We start from the raw sequence: 24,173 nt of genomic DNA on the forward strand, positions 1-24,173 counted from the left end.
GAAGTGTATATGGACATTCCACCAAGGTTCTCTAATGACAAAAACCAATGCAAAGTGTATATATTGAAGCGCGCACTTTATGGGATGAAGAAGTCACCTTGAGCATGGTTTATCCGGTTTCACAAGGCCATGATTTTTGTGAGCTATAAGTAGAATAATGCTAATCACACTCTTTATAAAGAGGGTTGGTGAAAAACTCGCTGTCCTTATAATCTACGTTGGTGATATTGTGGTTACTGCCAATGATGGTAATGAGATCAGTCGTTCGAAGACCTTTCTTGGACAAGAGTTTGAGATTAAGGATTTAGGAAAGCTAAGGTACTTTCTTGGGATTGAGGTTGCTAGGTCTTCTAAGGGCATCTTTCTCTTCCAAAGGAAGTATGTTGTAGATTTGTTGGCTGAAACTGGTTTGTTAAAATGTCACCCTTCAAATACTCCTATGGATGCTAATGTTTGTTTTGAAGAAAAGGAGGGTAACCCTGTTGATAAAGACCGGTACCAAAGACTAATGGGGAAGTTGATTTATTTCTCACACATACGTCCTGACATTGCTGTTGCTATGAGTACCGTGAGTCAGTTTATGCATGATCCCTACTCTTCCCAGATGGAGGTTATTCTTCGTATTCTTCTCTACTTGAAGTCAGCTCCGGGGAAAGGTATTCTCTTATCTCCTCATGACCATACGGATAGAGGCGTATACTAATATGCGGATTGGGTTGGTTCTCCGGATCGCAAGTCTATCTTTGGGTATTGTTCTTTTGTAAGTGGCAATCTTGTCACTTGGCGTAGCAAAAAGCAGAATATGGTAGCTTGTTCTAGTGCTGAAGCAGAATTTCGTGCTATGGCACAAGACATTTGTGAGTTGCTCTGGCTGAAGGATTTGCTACAAGACCTTGATGTTCCTATTCATCTATCTATGATGTTGCATTGTGATAACAAGGTTGCAATCAGCATTGCATATAATCTCGTACAGCATGATCGTACCAAGCATGTTGAAGTAGATAGACAGTTCATCAAGGAAAAATTGGAAGAAGGGCTTATTTGTGTTCCTTTTGTGAAGTCTATTGATCAGCTTGCTGATATATTCACCAAGGGACTACATGGAAAGATGTTTCGTCCTAATGTAGTTAAGTTGGGCATGAGTGGCATTTTTGGTCCAACTTGAGGGGGAGTGTTGAATAATGTACACCAAAATACTGTGGGGGTATTCTGGTCCTTCTACAGCTTTATTTTTATGTTTATGTACTGCCTAGTTAAGTCGGCTAAGCTAGGGGTATTATTGTCATTTGGATCTAATCCTTCATTTTATAAATATGAGGCTTGTTTGATCAAATCGATCATTCAAGCATTCCCATTCTAATTGTTTTCTCTAACAGGCGCCAACATCGAACCGACTTAGTAATGGCAAACATTTCTCGAGCATAGGCGGACGAGGCTTGTAATTGTGTGGAAAGGACCTTGCAGAAGTATGCAAGAGGATGACCTCGCTGGGATAAAATGGTGTCTATGGCAGCACCTGAGGTATTCATATTGACGATGAACTGATTGTCGAAATTCGGAAGGCTTAAAACAGGGGTGGTGATAAGTGCCTCTTTCAATTCTTTAATGCCGAGTCAGCGGTATAACCCCACTTGAATGCATCTTTCTTCAAGAGATTGGTCAGTAGGGTTGCAAGAGATGTGTAACCGCGCACTAATCGGTGATAGTATCCAGCCAAATTAAGGAACCCGCGAAGTTGCTTGATAGTAGTAGGCTTGGCCACTACTGAATTGTGGCGATCTTGGTTGGGTCAACGACGACCTCGTCACTGGAGATAAGATGACCCAAATATTTGATCTTTTCCTACTCAAAAGTGCACTTGGAAAGCTTGAGAAAAAAATTTATAATCACCGGACTTGGAGTAACTGTTACAAGCGATTGAGGTGGAGGTCCCAGGTAGCACTATACACTAAGATGTTGTCAAAGAATACTAGTGCAAATTTCCAAAGAAATGGCTTCAAGGTTAAATTCATCGCAGCCTGGAATGTAGAAGGGGCATTGGAGAGTCCAAACGGCATTACGAGGAACTTGTAGTATCCTTCATGCTTGCAGAATGCAGTCGTCGGGATGTCGGCTGCATTGACGTGGATCTGATGGAAGCTGGATCGAAGGTCGAGCTTGGAGTAGAATTTGGAGTCATGGGGTTCGTCAAATAATTCTTCGACCGTTGGAATGGGGAAACTTTCCTTTACAGTAACTATGTTGAGAGCCCGATAGTCGATGCAAAACCGCCATTAACCGTCCTTCTTTTTTAGGAGTACTGGAGAGCTAAAAGGGTTGTGTTGGGGCGGATGATGCCATCAGTGATCATGTCGGACGCCAAACTCTCGATCTCCCGCTTCTGAAAATAGGGGTAATTGTAAGGTCAGACATTCACCAGGGAGGTCCCTGGTTGGAGGTGTATGCGGTGATCAAATGGGCATGGTAGGGAAAATCCATGTGGTTTAGTGAACAATGGGGCGAATTCATGAAGGATGTTGGAAATGGCGGGGTCAGTTATGGTGGGGTGTTAGATATGGGATTGATGGCTCACATGTGAAAGAGAAAGGCCACAGAAGCTGTCGCACGGCACCTCCTTAATTGTGATGGGTGAATATATTGGAGAGATGGGGATAGTTCTCTAAATAATGTGATGGACTTCGAATCCCACGTAAAGGCCATGGAGAGCTTACTATAGTCCAAAGTTACTAGCCCCAAGTTCTGAAGCCATTGGACATCCAGTATGACATCGGCACCGTGTAATGGGAGGACAAATAAATCCAGGAGAAAACATGTGAGGGAGTCTCCGTTCCCAACAGTAATGACAAAGGTAGTAGCGGAGTCGATGGGGAGATGCAAATGTTTGGTGACTCGTTCCTGGATAAAATTATGTGTACTCCCGCTGTCAACCAAGATCTGAACAGGGAGGTGGAATATGCGACCAGTAAAACGAAGGCTGCAGGGGGATGATTATCCGGCAAAGGCATGGAGGGAAATTTCTAGTTAGGGGTCCAAGGGTGGGTCTGGTTCAGGAGTGGTTCAGGTTGGTACAATGGATCTGGCGCGTTCACAGAGACCATGATGTGAAACTGGGGTTTACAACGATGCGTGGACGAGAATTTCTCTTCGTAGTTGAAACAAAGGCCCTTTTCATGGCGTGTTTGCATTTCGTCGGGTGTAGGGTGGCGGATGGGGAAGCGATTGGTGAGTGTTTCATATGCAGACGGAGTCGACTTCAGAGGCGATGGTGTTGGAAGGAGGGCGGGCTGCTGCTAGTATGACGGTTGGCGGTGTGGGAAATGTTGTGCCTCATTGAACTTGTCCTCTTGAAGTTTGGCAAATCCCATGGCTTGAGAGAGGGTGTGCGATTGAAGAGCCTTGAGTCTTAGACCTCGCGTCAAATCTCGGGTTTGAGCCCCGAGATGTATCAACTGAGCATAAGGGCAGCAGGGACTTCGGTAGTGCGGTTGGCGAAAGCTTCAAAGGCTCCGGTGTAGTTGAAGACAGAAGTGGTCTGGGTGAGTTTGGTTAGTACGCCCTGGTGGTCGACAAACTGTGACGGGCCAAAGCACGTCTCCAATGCTGTGACGAAGACGTCTCAGGCTTAGAACTAGCCATTTCGGGAACATCATTGGAACCAAGCGAGGGCCGCTCCATCCATGTGAAAGGAGGAACGGTGAGTTGTTGTTTGTCTGACGTGGAGTGGTGGGAGAAAAACTGGTTTGCCTTGAAGATCCAACCGAGAGGGTCAGTTCCATCGAAGCGTGGAAAATCAAGTTTCAGGTTGCGTAGAGGTAGAATGGGAGGGGAGCTGGTGGCATCGGTTAGTTGGGGGTCAGGTTTGTTGAGTCAAAGTTGCTTGAGTTTACCGTTAAAATAAGTAGCAGTGGAAACAAGAGAGACGAGTTGGTCGGTAATGGTTTTGAGTTGGTTGGTGTGGCCGGTGACGGTCTCATCCAGAGCACGGAGGCAAGTACCCTCTGCCATGTAGGTGGGAGAAGGCTCTCAACGAAAGCACCAAAATCGGTGGAGTGGTTCCTGCAATCAACGAAACAGTAAAACTTTCCTAATTTCGAGGCCAGGTCCTCCTAAAATTGTGAGGGGATGAGAGAGATGAAACTGAGAAATATCGTGATGATATTTGCTCCAATAGCTATTACATGCATTACTTAAATAAGTACAAGAAATAACTAAAATCATCTACGTGAAGAACATGGAGAATATCTACGTGGATGACATGGGAAGAATAGGTTCCTACTCTACTGGAGTGGTAACCGTCGCGACTTGGGACGTCATACGTGACTTCATATGTAGTCTTTCATGCTCGGTGGTGGACGTCGAACCCTGGTGGAAGGGTGGTTGTTGGGTGGTTGCAAGAGGAGTCGTGATGTCCTCTGTTGCAGGAAGTTCGGATGAAGTAGGAACGGATGACAGCATCGTATCAGAGACCCTTTATACTTAAAACAACTTAGCCATATTCCAACTAAATGGGGTCGGCTACATGGATGTTTGCCCTCCAATCAGCTCTATTCGAGGTCGTACTTGATACAAGGCCTAAGCTATGCATGTCTTTCCAAACCACTTCTCCTAAGGTCATTTTAGGTCTGCTCCTGGCTGTTTTAGTTCCTTCAATTTGAATCAAATCACTCCTCCGTACTAGAGCATCCAAAGGCCTCCGTTGAACATGGCCATGCAACCTCAAACGACTTTCTAGTAGCTTACTTGGAGCTACTCCCAAACCAGCTCTAATATGATCATTCCTTATTTTATCTATCCTAGTTTTGCCACTCATCCATCACAACATCCTCATCTCTGCTACACTAAGTTTATCTGTATGATGCTTCTTAACTACCCAACATTCCGCACCATACATAATATCCGGTCGTATGACTGTCCTATAAAATTTTTCTTTTAAATTTTAAAGGAATACACCGAGCACACAACACTCCAGACTCACCTCTCCACTTCATCCATCCTATTTTAATTCTCTGTGAAACAACATCCTCTATATCACCTTCTTTTTTTATGATTGAGCCAAGATACCTAAAATAGTCACTTTGCGGAATCTCCTTCTCATCAATTTTCACCACCACATTATCTGTCCTAGTGTAACCAAAGTTACACACCATATATTCCGTCTTCGTTCCACTCATCTTAAAACCTTTTGATTCTAAGGTTGATCTCCATAACTCTAACTTGGTGTTAATCCCTGCTTTTGTCTCATCCTCCAAAACAATATCATCAGCAAAAAGCATACACCAAGGATCCTCATGTTGAATGTCTCTGGTTAAATCATCCATGATAAGTGCAAACAAATAAGGGCTTAAAGCTACTCCTTGATGTTGCCCAATTGTAATTGGGAATTCACTACCTTGGCCCCCCATAGTTCTTACACTTGTCACCGCACCATCATCAAAGAGTCTGAGTCTTATCCAATCGAGTATGAATTCAGATAGTAATGTGTCTGCTCCTAATTATTTCTCTTTACATGTCTAGGTGTATACCTGTTAATGTATGACATAACCTACTATTCTGTAAAAGCAAAGAAAAGCTTTCCCCCTTGATTTACTTTTGAGTATCGTTGGGATTGGGATGTTAACAGAATAAGCTAAATATGGAGATCGTTTTATATAAGAAGGATCAGCATAAGTGGATAGTGCTTATTTAAGATTTTAATTGCAGGTAAACATCAGATTGTATAACTGGAAGTTTAATAGTGTTATGATATTGCTGACTTCCAATATGATAGTATATGTTTCACTCTGTCAAATATATATATGTTCCGAGCTGATAAATTTTTGTATTCACCAGTGAATTATCTGTTTCGCACATTGTTCAAATGATCCTTCTATAACATCTGGCATTGGTCTGTGTGTCAGAAAATTATATCTCACCAAATTGCACCATGCTGGACACAGAAACGTCCAATGGAAATTTGGGCTTTTTCATATCATATACCATGGTAAGAAGTTTTAGTAAGTAGTTCATTAAAGGGGAATAAGGGATACAAACACTCGATATAGAGAGAATGCCTAATGAATCACAGAATGTAGACAAGCACTTGCAAACCTGCTCACAACAGCTCAAAAGGAAGAACTTAAAAGCAACATGGAACATCTACAACCAAGAAATGCATAACAGATCCACTGGGCGGAACTACCTCCAACCAAGTAACAAAGTGATGAACAATCCTCCGCTCGTGAAAAAAAAAATAGTAAATCAATGCAGATGATGACCCACCCTAGCCTATGACTCACATGAAGAGTGCACTATTTAATGTGTGATAATCTAAAGAAATCTAGGTAGTTTATGAACATGGGTCTTAGTGTCTATCATGGACACGCATTGTCTGACACCCATTTGTTGTGAAAATTATATTGGTATTCTTGTTACATGGAAAGAAATTGAGATCTTAACTGTCTTGCCTCTAGTCTATTGTGCGACTTCAATATGCTTGGAAGTCCCAGCCTGCTGATCTGGTAGTTTTCACTCATAGCACCATTTCCCTTGGCCCCGGGATCTTTTTAGAACAAAGGTAAGTATTAGTGGAGGGCCTGACAATGTGATTGAAAAGCTTTAGTTTTGAATCCTTTTTATGCCAGGAAGAAATGAGGCTTGCACTTGGTCTCTTTATACCGAGAGAACTAGTGCTTCTTTTTATTACACAAATTGTTAAATAGGACATATGATTTGGTTTGTGGGAGTAATGATGAGATGAAGAGATCAATCATTAAGTTATTCTTTTCTTTATAAATTGTGTTCTATACAACGAAGTTTCCAGTGCTTACCTGCAGAACTCATGATTCTCCCCCCCCCCCCTCTTCCCTTTTCTTCTTCTTCTCAGGATACAACTCTTTATGTAACACTTGAACCCTGTCCAATGTGTGCTGGCGCAATTCTTCAAGCTAGAATTGATACTGTGGTATGGGGAGCTCCCAACAAGCTTCTTGGTGCTGATGGCAGCTGGGTTAGGTATGTAATGCATACCAAGTCACCTTCTTGAGAGTATAATCTTGAGGGTAACTCATGACTGTTCCTCTGCTGGGAATTTGGTTCTGTTTCTAATTCTAGCTTTCTTTCTTTTTCCATCTTTGCCTTCTTTGACATCCACTTTGGTAGATTGCTTACATTTGTCTAAGTGGTCTAGCAGTAAGACATTAAGCATGTACATTATTAGAAAGATGTGAAACGGCCAACCTTCCATGTGTCTGGCATAGGTCTCTTGCATATGCATGACCTTCCCTTTTTTTTTTTTGTGGGAGGGGTGTGGTGGGGGCTGGGGAGCTGCGTCTTTACGATCTATCCAAATAATGATGGGTCAGATAGATATGATCAATCGTTTGTCAGTGTAGGTTCAAGGGCTTTTGATTCATTGTAAACTGAATTGAGTTCAACTAAGAAAAAGGTTACTTAATAAACAGGTCACTTGTAAGTAGAACAGTGTCCAAAAGGTCTTAGATATAAGTTTGTATTGCAGGCTATTCCCTAGTGGGGGTGATGGAGGAAGTCGTTCAGATCTGACGAATCAACCTGCTGGGCCAATCCACCCATTTCACCCAAAGATTACGATCCGGCGAAGGGTCTTGGAGACAGAGTGCGCAGAGGTGATGCAACAGTTCTTCCATCTAAGGAGAATGAAAAAGGAGCCTAAACCAGAGCCTAAACCAGAGCCTCCATGCCTGCCTGTTTCAACCCATCCATCAAAATTCTTTTCCAAGATACATGATATGTTTAGCATCATGTTCTGCTTGTAACGATAGGAAAGTAAAGATTACTTCTTCTTTGCCTTAAAACTGTAAAATTATGTTGGAAATTATATTATTCTTTATCATGTATTTTAAAAAATATTTTCTTTTGGTGTATCTAACATTGAAAATAATTGATCGGATGGTGGGGTTGATACCTTTACTATTTCAGAGCAATAAGAAGAAATTTGAGAAGGGGGTGGCAGTTGCACAACAGTCATTATATCGGCCCAATCATGTGAATTTTTTTTAATCTAAATTGAGTGTAAAGGTAGGCCCCACATGCCTCTATCCAAATGCAGAATTTCAATCTAAAGGTCCTGTACTATTTGATCTTTAATTCTATAATACAATAGGGAAATAGTTCCCCTTGTGTCCAATGTGGGGATGCTTTCACTCTCTCTCCTTCTTGACACTCATTTCTCTCTGATAATGTGGACCTTTCTATTGATGAAACCGATTCTTGCGCCCCAATAGGTGTGGCATGGGAGATTTCACATGCTAGTAACATCCAAAATCCTGTTCTATACATGGTTTTAGGAATCGGTGGAATCGCCTAGTCTGTCTCAATATCAATGGTCCTTGATCCTGCTCCAAAAGCGATCCCGTCTCGGTGGATCGGTAAGGACCAAGGGTAAAAAGTGAAAAAAACCCCTTTTTTTTTAAATTTGAAACCAAGGATAAATCTGTCTGATACAGGGCGATCTGGATCGGTATCAGAACAGTATATGCAGAGACTGATAATTCAGAATCATTGCCCTCCCCCTCCCCCCCTGTGCTATAAAACTGAAGAGACTATTTGGACATGCTTTGTTGTGTTGTGACCATGTGAAAAGAATCAGGGTAGGTTCATTATAAGGGAGTAGAGAACAGAACTCATCTCCTCTTCATCAAAGATTCATCACAGAAAGCACTCACTGGTGATATTCTGCAATTAATCATCAGGCATTAGAAGAAGGTGAAACCAATGGAATAAGAGCTGCCCTGCGCCTTCTCTTTATCCTGGGAAAGTGCTAATCTAACCTTATAAGCCATTGCCAAATGGCAAAACAGGGCCTTTTTCGAAGCTTTGTATAAGAAGGGCAGTCGTGTGCAAAATAAAAATACTAATCGCCCACCGTGGGGCTCGAACCCACGACCACAAGGTTAAGAGCCTTGCGCTCTACCAACTGAGCTAGACGGGCTTTACATCTGAAAACAGAGACTTTTATAATCAAATTATAATATTTGTAACTCAGAGTTACAATGACACCAGGAAACTTCATAAGCTCATAGGCTTAAAGCATCACAGCTCCAACCTCCCAGAAAATTTTTCCCTTATCCAACTGGTGTATGATCGACAGAATGAGGTTATCAAGGGAAGGGTTTCCGCTCTTTCGGTTGAGATCTTTTTTTTTTGTTGGGGTAAAACTTCTTTCGGTTGAGATGATGTCCCAAAGGTTATACGTCTTACGTTTATATCAGTAAACGACAGATTCTAATTGGAGTGGATTGGATTGGAATCGATCAAGATAGGTCCAAAATTGGTATTTTCTTGGCAACTAGGTTTTTTTTGGTACAAGGAGCCGACGAGTCGGCCGATCGGATTAATAAACTGTTTGAAGGATCAATCATTGTTATTTAATTCAAAAAACTTTAGTTTTTTTTATTTTGCGGTGTGGCTCAAATGCTTTAGTTGTTAATCATTTTTTTTGTTTTTTTTTGTTTGGTAACGGTGGATCTTATTGAAAGGGGTGGGGGGGGGGGGGGAGGTGTACAACCAGTGACATCATTTATACAAAGGTTATGAAGCCATCGAATGGAATCTGGTCAATCTGTCACACATCTAAGAGACAGAGCTTTCCTGGCCAAGGTATCTGAGACAATATTCATAACCCTTGAAACAAAAGAGAAAACAACCGAGGAGAACGAGGAGATCAGCCTAATGATATACGCAACCAGGTCCTCAACTTCCACCACCGGGGTTAGCCTGCCCTCCACAGACAAAACCGCATCCCTATTGTCGGACTCCACAAGGATGCTATCAAAACCCCACTCAAGCACAGCCAACATAGCACAACGAATTGCAAGGACCTCCCCTTGAATAATGGAATCAGAAGCATGAGGAATGGACTGTGTTTTAACTTGAGCTCCCCTATGATCTCTGAAAATCAAACTCAGACCACCTTTTGATTTACCTCTTGGTAAAACAGCATCGCAATTTACCTTGATAACACCAACCAGGGGGGTTCCCAAAGATGAGGAAACAGGGGGGTGGCTCCGGCCTGTCCAGAAGGCTGAACATCCCTCCCTAGATTAACTGAGGCAAACTCCAGGAAGGCATTTTCAGCAACTACAATAACCTCTGAAGGTGACCACTCCTTAATCATCTTCTGTTCTATAGGAAATGATCTCTAAATCATTTTTATACTATCCATGGTCCTGCTCTTGAAATAGTGATCCACACTTTGGTGCAATGTCAATTTGCGATATCTTGTTGGCGGACATCTCCTCTTCATCTGATGGACTTGGATCTTGTGCAGCTGTGGCGGGAGCTGCACTGTGCAGCACCAAAACCCACCCTGAATACAAGGGGGAGGTGGTCATTTCACTTGTTGGGCCCAGGTGGGACCCACCTGTGAAATGACTACCTTACCCCTATTTTTCTTGTCGTTTAGTGGTGCTCCACAGGTGCAGCTCCCGCCACAGCGGGATAAGATCCTTTTCCTCATCTGATGTGCACGAGTTTGAGGGTTCTTCTTTTAAAGATTAAATCAAGAAACAACTTTGTCTTTTTCCGAGTTCGGATCATGTCCTTGTTCAACGTCATGAGTTGCCGTCCATATTCATTCATGTCATTCAAATATTTATTTATGTTTAATTGTTTATTATTTCTTAAAAAAATTGTTTATTATGTAAATTTTTTTGTTTTAATCTCATTGCAGTCCCTCTTGTTACCTAGTCCATTTAGTAATCAGTATCGATTTTGACCGTTATTCATCTAATAAGGTACTACAACAAATAAGATAATGCTACATGACTGACGATATCAATTAAGATTAAAAAAATAAAATATTAAATCTGTGCTTTCCTTAACCTTCTTTGTACAAATGAGGTGGGGCACGAGTCGATGGGATGGGGTAGGGTATCGTTAACGGACCATCTTAATCAAACAATTCGCATCGGTATTGGCTGGAGAGAGGTTACAATGGAATTGAATAAAAAATTAAAATAAATAAACAATTCGCATTGGTATATCAATTGAAAACAATATTGATTCGATAACAATTTTTACTAATATTTTATTTAATCTTTATTAATATCAAAGTAATTTAAAATAAATAAACAATTCATATGGATAATAAAAGTGAGATTAATATTTTTTTTTGATGGATAGAAGATTTTTGTTCTTAGTTGCTGTGTATATTATGTCTTCTACGGTTTTGGAATCAAAATTATACAGTATCAAATTAAGTCTGGATCATGCAGTTCGCACGGGGTTGAAGATTAAAAAAATATGATGTTCTAACCAATCGATCACTGATGTTCTTCCATCTCCAACTAAAAAACCCTGGCCTTGGTATTTTATTAAGGACTTAATGTATATTAATAATAGGACTCTCGATGTCACTTTTACTCCGTTTAAAGACTACTCCTGTTTAGCTATGGCTAGGAATCTTGCCTCATATGCGCAAGCTAAACATCATGTACTTTTCTCGGTTATTTAAGTAATTTCTTTTGTTTTCATCAAAAAAATAAAGTGAAATTAATAAATAAATGGGAAAGAAGAAAGAGCGGTGACGGAGTTTAATAAATAAAGGGTGTCAACTCATGTCCTTGTACAAGGATACGATCTGGACTCTTTTCTGCCTCTCTACTATGGAGGTTGAGGCAATCCGAGATGGTATATTACTGGCTGAGAGTATCTCTCTTCAACACTTGACTATTTTAAGGCTCACCTTGCTATTAAGATGGAATCACCTTGTATGAACAGTATACTAATTTGCAATCTTCCTAATTAATTTCCTTTCTCATCAAAAAAAAAAACTTCCCTTAATATGGTGGATGCATCTCTGGCATAGTTTGAGGTATCGGATCAGATCGGCCAATTTTGGTCAGATTGGATCGGTATCGGCATGAGACCGATCCTGATACTGATTCGATCCAACTGTATGGACAGGGGTAAAAATGTAAAAAAAAAAATAAAAAATTGTTTTATAAGAAAACATGGACAAAAGTGTCATATTTGCCTGAATTTGGGGGATCTTGATAAGTATCGGCTGATCCGATACCGATCCAATCCGATTCAGCCAATACCGAGATCACGAACCATGATCTCTGAACTGGGCTACTCTTATTTTTTAGTTTACACATCGTAGTTGTATTAGGGATGCTCACTCCTTGCGTCAAAGACATCATCTTTATATTTTTCTGAGGATGTTTATTGTCGTCACCAAATAGGTGAACTAAGAACTTATTTAATACGAGGGTAATCTTATCATTTCACATGGATAATGACAACTTTAAAAAATGACATAATAACAAATCAATTTCAACTTATTTTTAAAATCTTTTATTGCCCATGACTAAAATAACTTTAAAGAATAAGTCAAAGGGTTAAAAACTAAAATTTCAATCTTGGTGTAACCAATTACAACAAGATTTTCCCTCTTTCTAATGTATGGTGATGGGTGAGGTAGGAATTTTTGTCCTATGCAGTTATTGAACGGTGCAGTACTGCATCGTATGGCGGTTGCAGAGGCCATGTGCACCATGTGAGGTCCACTGTGCTACATGGCCTCTATTGTGCCGCACGATGCAATGCTACACCGTGCAATTACAGGAGAGGTTAACGATTCGTGAGATAGCCGACCATCCTTTAGTATGTCAATTGATTTCCCTCTACCCACCCCCAATGGAGTTTCAATTTCGGTGTTTCTTAATAAAATTTGTGTTTTCTGGCCCAAAATAGAAGAGATCTCATAAATTTATTGGAAATACATCAACTCCCCCCACCCATCCGCAAATCGTTATCCCCTCCAACTTGCTACGTGTTCCAATTCGCCCAATTCCTTGCATAGGAGCAGAAATGACCATCCTACCGCCTACCCAAACACACTGCCCAAGGTAGGGTAAGGTGGTCATTTCCGCTCCTATGTGAGGAATTGGAGGACATTGGTGCGTAATTATTCCCCAACACCCACCCACCCACCCCCTCCCAAAAAAAAAAAAAAAAAAAAAAAGAAGGAAGAATAAATGTCTTAATCGACTTGGGAAATAGGGGAATACTGGAATACACGTCTTAATCGAATACAATGCTGGTCCTAAGAAAATACAGAAAAAATAAAAAGGGTTACTTTCATATTCAGAATTGGGGTAAAATATTAAGAGTTTGAACAATTCTGATTCCCTAACCATCTGACAGAAACAGATGATTATTAATACTTGCATGCGTTACTTGCATCCCATTATCTTGGTAATCTTTAAATTGTTGGGCAATCTAATAAGTCCAATGCTGGCCCAGCTCTAGTACTCTCCCTTCCCACAATACAAACTGGTTTTCCCAATTATTAGTAGGGATGTCCAATCTTATGAAGGCAACATCTCTCCCTCCAAGTTGACCAGAACATTTTTAATTTCAAAGTCCCTCCCTCTTCCCTTGCATATGTATCAATGCTATTGATGGTTGCTTCTCCATTTCCACCTGCAAAAAATGAATTCCTGGTGGTGGGCTTGCCTTTTAGCCTGCCTTTGTCTGCAGATCAGTAATTCCTATGCGCAAACTCCGGCAAATGCAACTTTGACACTTCCACCTGCTGTACCAAAGCCGCCCGCAATTACCACCCCTTCAAACTCAAGTATACCACCTCCACCTCCCTCAGCTCTTTCAAAACCACCACCACCACCTCCACCTGTGGTACCGGCATCACCACCACCACCAGTACCTAAATCCGAAAAGCCACCTGCACCACCACCACCTCCACCTGTGGCACCGGCATCACCACCACCACCAGTACCTAAATCTGAAAAGCCACCAGCACCAGCACCAGCACCACCACCTGTGGCACCAACAGTACCACCGCCAGTACCTACACCAGTGAAGCAGGCACCAGCACCAGAATTGGTGCCCAAACCAGCACCAATTCCTTCGGAGAGTAAGAAGAATGCACCAACACCGGCACTGACCCCACCAAGCATACTGGCACCAGCTCCTGCTCCAGGCTCAGAGCATCAATTAGCACCTGAATCACCACCAATTCTGGATGTGGTATTATTGCTGACCAGCTAAAGCTTTCTCTTATTCACAGTATCTGCAGCATTATTTTCTACAATTCAGGACAACTATGCATAGTTTGAGAATGCTCTCTGGAAATGCTTTGTATATTCCTGATAATGGAGATCTTCGCTTCTATCAACACTAGAGATCAGGAAATCTTCCAGGAAACATTCCCAAACAGCCATTTATTCTATTTTGCTGCAAGTTGCCACATATTCTATCTGTGGACTCACCTTTTTGTCTCTTTCAATTGCAGAGCCGAGGAATTGCAGTCTATCAGGAAGGGCTATTTGGAAGGTTCATGATGCTTGGACTAGCTATTCCTGTTGCACTAGCAGTTATGGGTTAAATTTCATTAATATATTTTACACTACTTGTTTTTTTTATACATGTATATTCCTATTTCCAACAGGAGAGAAAACAAAAACTGCAGATGTTCATATTTAAGGAAAATAAGAAAGAAGATAATTTTATGTGCCAGAGTGAACTAATTGGAAGTAGGTAATGCTACCATTTCATAGTTTATTGGTTGAAGTAACAAATCAGCCTTGGAATCGATCTGACAGAATTACTGCAATTTAAAATGCTAACCACCATTGTTGCATTGAATGCAGAAAACATGAGAACCCAATACAGTATGATATCGTTGATTGAGGAATGCTGTTTTATTCATTCTAACGAATTATTAATATTAGAAAGCAGTGCAATCTAATATATCACTCACAGCAGTAATATACACCAAAAAATTCAAATCTGAATAATCTTAACACTTCACCCGGGGCTGGGGCACCATTGCAACTAACCAACAGTTAACTCTTCAAAGTGCTCCCAGCTGGAGCTTGAGTCGAGAAACACAGCTGGTTGATTGGAAATTTAGTTTTCACTCTAAACTGGCAGACTCTGGGGACTTGCCAATCTGAACTGTATCAGCCATATCAACTGACCATTTTCAACTATACCGCCATTGCTGAATAGTCGAAAATTCCAGAGGAAGAAACCATTATAAGAATCGCATAAAATATGCTGAAAATATTTTCAGTGTCACAATTGATCTTCATTCGCATCTTTCTCCATATCCTCCCTCAAATCATACTCAAGCACAAGGCCAAGGTTGTCAACTAACTTGTGATGCTGAAGACACCCTGCACACTGATTTAAACACTGTCAACATAATGAACCTAAATTTTTTTTATAATATTGATGCGAAATATCATAAATTCTTTGCAAACATAAGCATTTCTGATGTTGTTATCCAACTTAGGTAAGTAGAATACTTAATTGTGGAGCTTTATCAGTGGGAGAAAATCCTACATAGAAATGTAGATAGGTGTGGCTGTTACAGTTGACACCAGTAAATTGGTAGACTTGGTTATGAATCCATTTAGATTCTCAGGGTAGCATAGTTGTCACAACATCTAGGTGATACAAGGCTTTGGAGGGGGCCTAGATGCAAGGCGACAACAAAAAGGTGATGATGCAGGAGCACTTCCTTCAACTGGCCCAAGGCTGTTGGCGAGCCCAAATGGAGACAAACCGGGTCCAAATTTAGTTTTGGTCTAATAGGATATTAGTAATTTACAAATTTACTTGGAATTATCTTGTAATCTTTTGCTTTATTTAAGCTAGAGTTCCATTGCATTTTTAGTCTCTGAGTTTGATTCCATTGTAGTTTTAGGTTGGGTTATATAATTAGGCAATGGAATTAGGTTTTACATCTATTTCAGCATTAGACTACAATTAGGAAACTTCAATTTCATTTTTATTAATATGCTTGTCCTCAACGCTTTGGACAGATTTGATGAATGGAAGATTGAGTTGTTTGGTAGTAGCTTGTGTAGCTTAGGGCAGCTTGGCTGTCATCCTCTTCCCCCACCCCCCCCCCCTCTCTCTCGCTCTCTCATCTCTTCTTCTTCTTACTATCTGTTGTTTTCTCTTAATGTTCCTTTCTCTGTTCCAGACGGTAACAGCAGGCCCTCTCCTTGGCCTACGGTATCTCTTCCCCTCTCTATTTCTCCTTGAGGTTAGGGTAAAAGGAAAACATCTCTTTCACACCAAACCCTTGGAGTTTCATTACCAACAGACACTTCCTTGATGCAACCCAAAACTGATAACCAAATCTGAACTGTGCTTATGCTAGGGTTAGATTCAGTGTTTGGATGCTCCTCCTTCACTTGTTGTTTTGGAAGACCAGTAGTTGCATTCAAGACGGTAGGGACCTGTGATCCTCCACCTGAAGTTTCAAGTCCAACCAAGATCCCTGTAAGGATTTCTCCTCTTCACGGTGTCATTGTTTTCCACCATTGGTTGTTGCGTCGAGGTTGAAGACAACCTCTATCTCAAGTCGTGGCTTTGTTTAAAAGCTTTTACTTCTTGATTTCCTAAAATACCCCCTCCTTATTAATTTATCCATATTTATCCTTTCATTCCAAGCCTGCTCTCATTCAATAAATACTAATTCCTCTTTTGTCCCTTCCCCTATTTAATATCTCAATCGTCCTTCAAAGTTCTGTTTTATTACAATATTGCCACTTCCCTTTGTAATTTGAGATATTTACGATACTACCATTATCCTCCTACTATTGGCTATTGTGTATCAAGGTGGGCCCATGGCAAACCCAAATAGGATTTTTCAACCACGGGATCGCACCAATTTGGCACCAAAGCAAACCTGTCCATCTGTGTTCAAGACTAGAGTCTGCTTACCAATGAAAAGACCGTTAATTTATTTATTGATGAAAGGAAGCACAATGGTAAGGTTGCTCCACTGCAACCTAGTGGTCACAGATTCGAGTACGGAAACAGCCTCTCCACGAAGACCTCGCAGTGGTGGGAGCCTCGTGCACTGGGTACTCCTTTTTTTAAGAACAAAGCAACAATTTCACCTCACGGTTTGTGCTGGAGATGCTATCAAAGACCAACAAGATCATCATTGAGTCTAAGGATGATGTATTCATTGAATTATCCATATCTCAGTATTGTGATGGTGCATATTGTGAAGTGTTTGAATCTTCTCATCGCATTATTAAATTGACTCAAGAGTGGTTGGAAGAATGAAGGGGCATCATTGATTGAAACAGAAATTTGTGCACATTACAACCTTCTCACATGCATCTGACATTCGTTCTTCAAGGATTGGTTGATGAAGTACGCTCAGAGTTAAAGGAGGTGATACAAACAATGCAGCCATGGGAAGAGCCAAATGGGTCAACACAAGAGGAAGACCGCTCGGATATATGGGACAACAAGTTACAGTTAAGGGAAAAGAGACGGTTATTGTGGGTGAGGCAACAACAGACTCTACTATAGCGAACATTCTACATATCTTGTTTGTCATTCCCCACATATTTCAAGATATAGATGCAACAACAAAGCTTCATACTTTGGACTTTCTTCAAGTCGTAGACAAGGAGCAGATAGCTCCCGTTCATGTGCTTTTATTTCTATCGTTCTACAGAACTTAGGGGCGAGTTTTTCTTGACAGTGGGAGAATTGACACAGGAGCTAAAGTAAGACTAGAACAATACCAGGCAGGAACAAAAAGAAAAGCTCCAAAGAACAAGAAAGAGAGCAATGAGATTCCCAAGAGAACAAGGGATCTCAAAAATTGGTTGGAGAAGAATGATGAGATCTCAAAAGATAACCAAAAGAAAAAATCCCACAAAGTAATAACCTGTTGAAGCTGCAGTGGTGACTGATCTTGGACTTGGCAGCAACTTGAAATTGATAAGAATACCGAAGAGATTGAAGTTAACAACTTGCAGAGAATTTCCAGCAAACTTGAACAGCTTCTTAAGATCGGCTAGGGCAGAATTAGAGTTTGATGATAAAAATCGATAGAAGGGGATGGGAGAATGGAATGGGCATCTCACCCTAGGCCTCAATTCATTCAAATTTGTGTACAATGCTGGTCTCCCTTACAAACTTATATAAAGGCCTAACCCAATCTTTAACTAATAAGTATCCTAAATGACTAGGAAAGCGAAACAATAAAGAAAACAGACTCAAATCCCATCTTCCTACTTTCTGCCCATATTTTTGACTCATTAAATTGGCCAATTACAAAATAAACCCATGGGATCAAAGCCCCAATACATATATGACCCAACCTAAAGCTTATTTTCAATAAAATAAACCCTTCAGGTGACTTATCTACATCAGGAGCTCTTCGTTGGACCGGCCCAAAACCCGTTGGGAGCCCAGATGGAGATGAGCTGGGTCCAAATTTAGTTTTGGTTCAAACTTAAGAGGGCAGAACTCGGTGCAACGGTAAGGTTGCTCGTTACAACCTAGTGGTTACGGTTTTGAGTCGGGAAATAACCTCTCCATAATGCGGGGGTAAGGCTATGCACATTATGACCCTCCCCAGACCCCGTAATGGCAGGAGCCTTGTGCACTGAGTATGCTCTTTTTAGGATATTAGCAGTTTATTCATTTATTTGAATTTATCTTGTAATCTTTTGTTTTATTTAGGCTAGAGTTCCATTCCAAATCATACTCGAGCACTAGGCCAAGGTTGCCAACTAATTTGTGATGTTGAAGACACCCTACACACTGATTTAATCAGTGTCAACACAATGACCTTAAAATTTTGATAATATTGATGTGGAATATCATAAATTCTTTGCAAACATAAGCACTTCTGATGTGGTTATCCAACTTAGGTAAGTAGAATACTTAATTGTGGAGCTTTCTCAGTCAAGAAAATCCAACATAGAAATGCAGATGTATGGTTGTAACAGTTGACACCAATACATTGGTAGACATTTAGATTCTCTGCAAAAAGGCAACCAAGGTGCCCGTCTAGGAGACCAAGCAAAAGTAGAGTGCTTTCTCCAGCAACATAGCTGTATTATGCCTTCTACATTCTTACCTTCAGACACTAGTTTGTTAAAAGTGGCATTGGAACAGTGGTAAGGGAATGAACTTCATCAAATTATTGTGTTAGTTTGTCTAAGGAATTCTCAATTGGATCTCTCTTCATAGATTCACCGAGATAAAATAATTTGCTTAGTATTATCCAAAGTTTTGCTGCTTGTCCAAGCATACATCACCAGGTAGATAGAAGGATCCCTCTTATTCTTACTTATGTTTTCATCAATAGTGATATATTGCTTAATGTACTAAATAGCAATTAGTAATGGAATTCTAAAAAACATAGCTACAAAAAGGGGGAAATAAATATCTTGGAAGCTATTGAGCATCAAATATTACTTAAAGTCAGGTTGAACACTACCAATGTCTGTTCAATACTCACTAATATGGATTGGACTCTTAAACCTGCTGCAGAGATGTAAACAATTTTTAAGTTCATATGCATGCATCACAGAAATTCTCATGATCATCATTTAATGTCATACTCTGTTTTTTTATTTTGTCAAAGTCCCCTATTAAAAAAGGCCATGAAAAAAGCATTTCTTGTCGCAAAATTACAATTTGGACAGATCAAAAGCATTAGCTGTTGAATTATAAGTGAATCCGACATCAGAATCCAAATCTATAAACCTGAAGACACACGTTGATGATTTTATACCACTAAGTCAATTATCAACAAGAGCACTTATTCTGATAAATAAGGTGAGAATTAGAAACAAATGTTTGCTTCCAGTTCGCAGCAAATTTTTCATTACAATTGCCATCCTCCTTGAAAAGATAGGAATCTAATAATATGTAATACTTGCATAGGATCTATAAAGAGTAGGAATATCATGCAAAGGAATATTGAGAAGCTAGTTGTTAGGTACTCTGTACTGAAAAATTAAATCAAATAAGAGCTACTATCCGGGCAAGACATCAAGAGAGACTTCAGCACAAGAAAGCCATCATAACTATAAGTAGAAAAAGAATAAGTACCTGAACAAAAACAGTCCCCCGTTCATAGGCTAAACGATTTATGAGGCGCTTTGTTCTTTCACCACAAACGTCGCAAGTGAAGTGTACCATCAAACTTCTCCTAGGAAGCTTTAAGTCAATAGTTGTTTCCTGATGGCAACAAAAAGGGATTGGATTCAGGATTAAAAGAGTATCATAAGATATAAATGTAAAACCTAACACGATGCAGAGAAGAATGGAAATCGCAAACACAATCACACAATGCGCACAAAGATTTACGTGGTTAGGCAAGGTTGCCTATGTCCATGGTGAGATGAGATCTGTTTCACTATCAATGGAGAATAGGGTTACAGTCGCTCATTCCTCACACCTCTCTCAGATTTGCAATACAGAGAAAGAACTCTCGCTACAGATTTATAGCGAAAACCTATACCGGAAATTTACCAAAATACCCCCGGAGGCTCCACACAGCAGTCCAACATCAGAAGTCAAAGACACCAAAACCTCAACAATAAACAGAAAGGAAATTGCTTTCAACACTCAAAATATATTTTGAATTTAGATTATCGCAACGAGAACAACCCAACAAATCTAGAATTTTGATATTAAGATGCTATGAATCACCGCAGATACTGAAAACCTCGAAACCAGATTTGATTGTTTAAGATGTAAAAGACAAAGAAGAGTAGATGAGATGAAATACAGTGTGAGATTTATTAGCCGCATAGTTGTCTTGAGATTGAGAAGCAATGGTCGCATTTTCTGATTCTTCTTCCGGAGTTACTTCAAATTGAAAGACATCATCGTCCTTTAAGGCTCGCAACTTGGGTGTCGCCGCTGCTCCATGAGATATTCGCAAACTGCAAAATAGTACCAATCAAAGCGTGACCCTTCAAAATGAGAATCGAATAGAAGAGCCAGTTTCGGAAAGAACAGAGAAAGAGAGACCCAGAACCAAAAGGAAAATCCAAAACCCTAGAGAGAGAGAGAGAGAGGTGAGGGATGGAGACCTGGTGAATCCAATAGTATTGATTGTTGCAAAAGAGGGTCTCAATCTAAAGGAGGAGAAGAAGAAGGTTGAGGCTGGAGCACGAAGAGCCTTCTGGACGGTGCAGAAAGACGAAATGGAGGGAATGACATTAGAGTTGCAGAGTGTGGAAGCCATTCTGGTTGGGGCGTTCAGGGAGAGAGGGAAAGTCTGAGAGTGAGAGGGTAACTTCGGTCATGGACAGGGCTGGCCCAAATTCGCTTTTGGGCTAGGCCTGTTATGGGAATTGGCGGATGGGGGCTGGATTTTGGCCCTATCTTAAGACTCTGAGCCCCAAAACAAATTGTAAGGGCCTAGCCTAGGTCTAAAACCCTGAGCCCGGGACTGTGTGGCTTAACGCCAATTGGATAATTGATAAAAGGGAGAATGTTTTCTGTGCCGGGGGCACAGGCTGCGCCCAGACACATGGGGGTGAGTAAGTGACCACCCTGCCCCTTGAATGGTAGACCCATGTGTCTGGGTGCAGGCTGCGCTACGGCACAGAGAACATCAACCCTTAATAAAAACCATTACAATTTTTATTATGTTTTTACCCTTTGACCGTACCATTGGTTCAGTATTAGATCGATCAAAAACGATCTGACTGGACAGCTTTACCCCTGCTATATAACAAAAGTCAATTTTTATTACCTTTTTACCGTTTAATCGTATCATTTTTTTTGGTAGAACCTTTAACCGTACCATTGGATCGGTATCCAATCGGTCAAAATTGACCTGGACCGGATAGATTTACCCTTGCTTTATAAAAAAAACTCAATTTTTATTACCTTTTTATCCTTTCACCATACCATTGGATTGGTATTGAATTGGTCAAGATTCGGGATTGGTCTCTACTGATATGGATCCGATCCAAGATTACAAGCCATGCTCCCTCGAACGATGGCAACACCAACCACTTGAAGAGAGAGCGTCCGAGATATTGGGAAAGCTCAGACACTCTTAAAATCGATATGACTTAATTATAAGAGCATTTCTCTCTCTCCTCCTCCTCCTTAGGCTATAAAAAAATCTAACTAAATTCCTTTCCCTCTTTTGATTACAATATCACTCAAAAGGTGCAACTGTTTGTAACCAAGAGACAGAATTTGTAACCATAACATTTTTGTTCTCTATACATTGACTTGCTAGGTTCTTGAAAGGGGGTAAAGATGTAAATTTAACATCTTCTTCCTTTTGCCTCCCCAAACGCCATGTTTCCTCCCAACTCCAGTTCCGATGCTTCAGATTTCACACACTGCCAAAAATCCGGCGACCTCCATGCTGCATCTTAACACCATTGACAACGTCATCTAGAACAGTGGCAGTATCACCTCCGGTAAGATTGCGTAATAGTAAACTGGAAAGTAATTAAAAATGAGAACCGACGATACGAGAGATGGACGAGTTTAGAAAATTGAACACTATTGGCGTCTGTTTGTAATCGCGGTTACAAAAATGTGAACTTGGAGATATGGATGAGATGAACGAAGTCTGGCAATTGCAAACTCCATGACCTTTCCTTCATATAACGTTTCCAAGTCAACCTCTTCTCATTTTTTTAATATTTTTTTTCTAAATTTTCAGAGTCTTTTATTTCTAGAAGGCAAAATTCCAATTTTTCCATAATTTTTTGCCGATTTAGCCCCTGCAGATTAAACCCAATGTTTAGGTTTTTTTGTTTTTTTAATGAAAGTGTAATCACACAAATCACACACTAATCTCAAAAGGTTAATCAATTTTTAAGTTTTTTTCAATTTTAGAAGGCAAAGTTTCATAATAATGGAACAAGGGAAATTGTATTGATAGAGAAAGTCGAAATAATCCAGGGAAGAGATGAAGTCATTACACAAAAGCAAACCAACCTTTAAGGAAATTGTTGACGACACCTTGAATTTTTCCCAAGCGGCCTAGAATGATGCTCATTCCATTCAAATATATTGAACCTTTTTCAAGACCTGTCTGAACAACAAATTAATTGTTACAAGAGGGAGAACAGTTTAGTAAGAGTTTTTTTTTTTTGTTGGTAAGAATATTTTAGCAAGAGTTATTTTACTGTAAACCAAAATAAGGTGTTTAATATTCTTAGAGTATCTCTTTTGGAAAATGGTTCTCTATCTTGGTACTCATGTGGTTCGTAAGAAAGGTAAAAAATGGTTTGGAATAATGTAATTAATCAAGCCCGTTCTAAAATTGGTCTTTGAAAAGTTCATTTGTTTATCCAAGGTGGGTAAGTCAGTTTCACTTAAATTTGTTCTTAATTCTATCCCAACTTATTGGATATCTTGTTTTCATTTTCTGATTACTAATTGTATATTGGTAGATTATATTAATGTTATGTTTTGAAAATGATTGAATGATAGGTTCCTCTAAGGTTCCCTCACCCATATGGTTTTGACGTTCTCTTTACGGATGTTTGACACGTGTTAGAGAGAAATTCAACGGTTGTGAGGTGAAATACACTTCACGATGGTGGTTCCCAAACAACGAGTGACTCTCTCTCTCTCTCCTCTCTCCACTCTTTCCTCAAAACCACTCTCTTCTCTCTCCTCTCTCCACGTTTGCAATTTCTCAATGAAACTGCACATCTCACGTCATGACGTCCTCTCGAAGTGCAACCAATTTATTCTTGAAATTATGGAAACTAGCACTGCTGGTGTTCTTCGACGACGACCACTTTATATTGCCATGCCACAATCAAGAAGGAAAGCCATGCTAATAACTTAGCAACCTGCTAATACATGAAATTATTATTTATTCATACAAGTAAAACCAACAACCATAAACGTTTTTTGAAAAAAAAAAAAAACACAAACACATATTGGAGTACCTGTAGTGGAGCGAGACTGATTGATCGTCACTCTTCTTCCGCTTGATCTATTAATCCTGCCTTCCTTCTAACTTTTATAAGAGGATATGAATGATTCAACAAAATCAAAATTGAATGATTTCAAATCCAATAAACAAGGAAAGCCCATTAGTTAAGACATAATAAGATAATTATGGACGGAAGAGGATTACTGAGGTGTTATTCGTCGCACCATATAAGAACTTGGGCAAATCCTTCTGCACATCTTTCAATTCCTTCCATATGCCCTCCTTCACGTCGTAACCCCTGATTTTCCCCAAATAATCATAGCAATACAAAACCCCATCAACAACAGCAGCTCTCCCCCTCCACCCCAAATCGAGCTCAGTCGGTACACTTCCGCCCAATTAGTAGATCGAGCCCAGGAAACCACCAAGCAACCTCCCATGACATAAATTTTCCCATTGAGAACATCAGCAGCGGCGAATTCCC

The 24,173-nt window shown here is 40.3% G+C and overlaps 3 protein-coding genes and 1 non-coding gene across 5 annotated transcripts in view; 1 reads left to right on the top strand and 3 right to left on the bottom strand.

Annotated features, from left to right (window-relative positions):
• The window catches only part of LOC122665677 (tRNA(adenine(34)) deaminase, chloroplastic), a 32,383-nt gene extending 24,496 nt beyond the window's left edge, over positions 1-7,887 (top strand). Inside the window, exons 3-4 of the mRNA XM_043861826.1 lie at positions 6,863-6,990; positions 7,496-7,887. Of these exons, the coding sequence (XP_043717761.1) occupies positions 6,863-6,990; positions 7,496-7,772 (405 nt within the window). The 3' untranslated portion in view covers positions 7,773-7,887. The remainder of the gene's footprint in view (positions 1-6,862; positions 6,991-7,495) is intronic.
• Positions 7,888-8,874: 987 nt separating this feature from the next.
• On the bottom strand, positions 8,875-8,947 carry TRNAK-CUU. The gene has a single exon. It is a non-coding gene; the product is annotated as a tRNA-Lys (tRNA).
• Positions 8,948-13,514: 4,567 nt separating this feature from the next.
• LOC122665678 (glycine-rich cell wall structural protein 1-like) lies at positions 13,515-13,940 on the bottom strand. The gene has a single exon (XM_043861827.1). The coding sequence runs from the start codon at positions 13,938-13,940 to the stop codon at positions 13,515-13,517; it is 426 nt and encodes a 141-aa protein (XP_043717762.1).
• A 725-nt stretch (positions 13,941-14,665) lies between these two features.
• LOC122663623 lies at positions 14,666-21,121 on the bottom strand. 2 transcript variants are annotated; one of them, XM_043859224.1, is made up of 4 exons: positions 20,859-21,121; positions 20,552-20,708; positions 19,870-19,998; positions 14,666-15,161 (listed from the first exon to the last, which is right to left on the bottom strand). In XM_043859224.1, the coding sequence occupies exons 1-4, from the start codon at positions 21,011-21,013 to the stop codon at positions 15,138-15,140; spliced, it is 465 nt and encodes a 154-aa protein (XP_043715159.1). In that variant the 5' UTR covers positions 21,014-21,121; the 3' UTR covers positions 14,666-15,137. The 2 variants fall into 2 exon arrangements, with proteins under 2 accessions (XP_043715159.1, XP_043715157.1); XM_043859222.1 differs by having other exon boundaries at positions 14,666-15,168.
• Between the last annotated feature and the right edge of the window lie 3,052 nt (positions 21,122-24,173).

This window comes from Telopea speciosissima, chromosome 6, assembly GCF_018873765.1.
Source record: "Telopea speciosissima isolate NSW1024214 ecotype Mountain lineage chromosome 6, Tspe_v1, whole genome shotgun sequence".
Taxonomy (NCBI): Eukaryota; Viridiplantae; Streptophyta; class Magnoliopsida; order Proteales; family Proteaceae; genus Telopea; species Telopea speciosissima.

What these genes read in the sequence shown, in the direction of transcription:
- LOC122665678 (XM_043861827.1), bottom strand. Translation starts at nt 13,940, where the DNA reads ATGCTTGGTGGGGTCAGTGCCGGTGTTGGTGCATTCTTCTTACTCTCC.
- LOC122663623 (XM_043859222.1), bottom strand. Translation starts at nt 21,013, where the DNA reads ATGGCTTCCACACTCTGCAACTCTAATGTCATTCCCTCCATTTCGTCT. An exon ending in AATACTATTGGATTCACCAG is followed by an intron (nt 20,709 to 20,858) that starts GTCTCCATCCCT and finishes ACTATTTTGCAG; the next exon opens with TTTGCGAATATCTCATGGAG. An exon ending in CGGCTAATAAATCTCACACT is followed by an intron (nt 19,999 to 20,551) that starts GTATTTCATCTC and finishes TGTTGCCATCAG; the next exon opens with GAAACAACTATTGACTTAAA.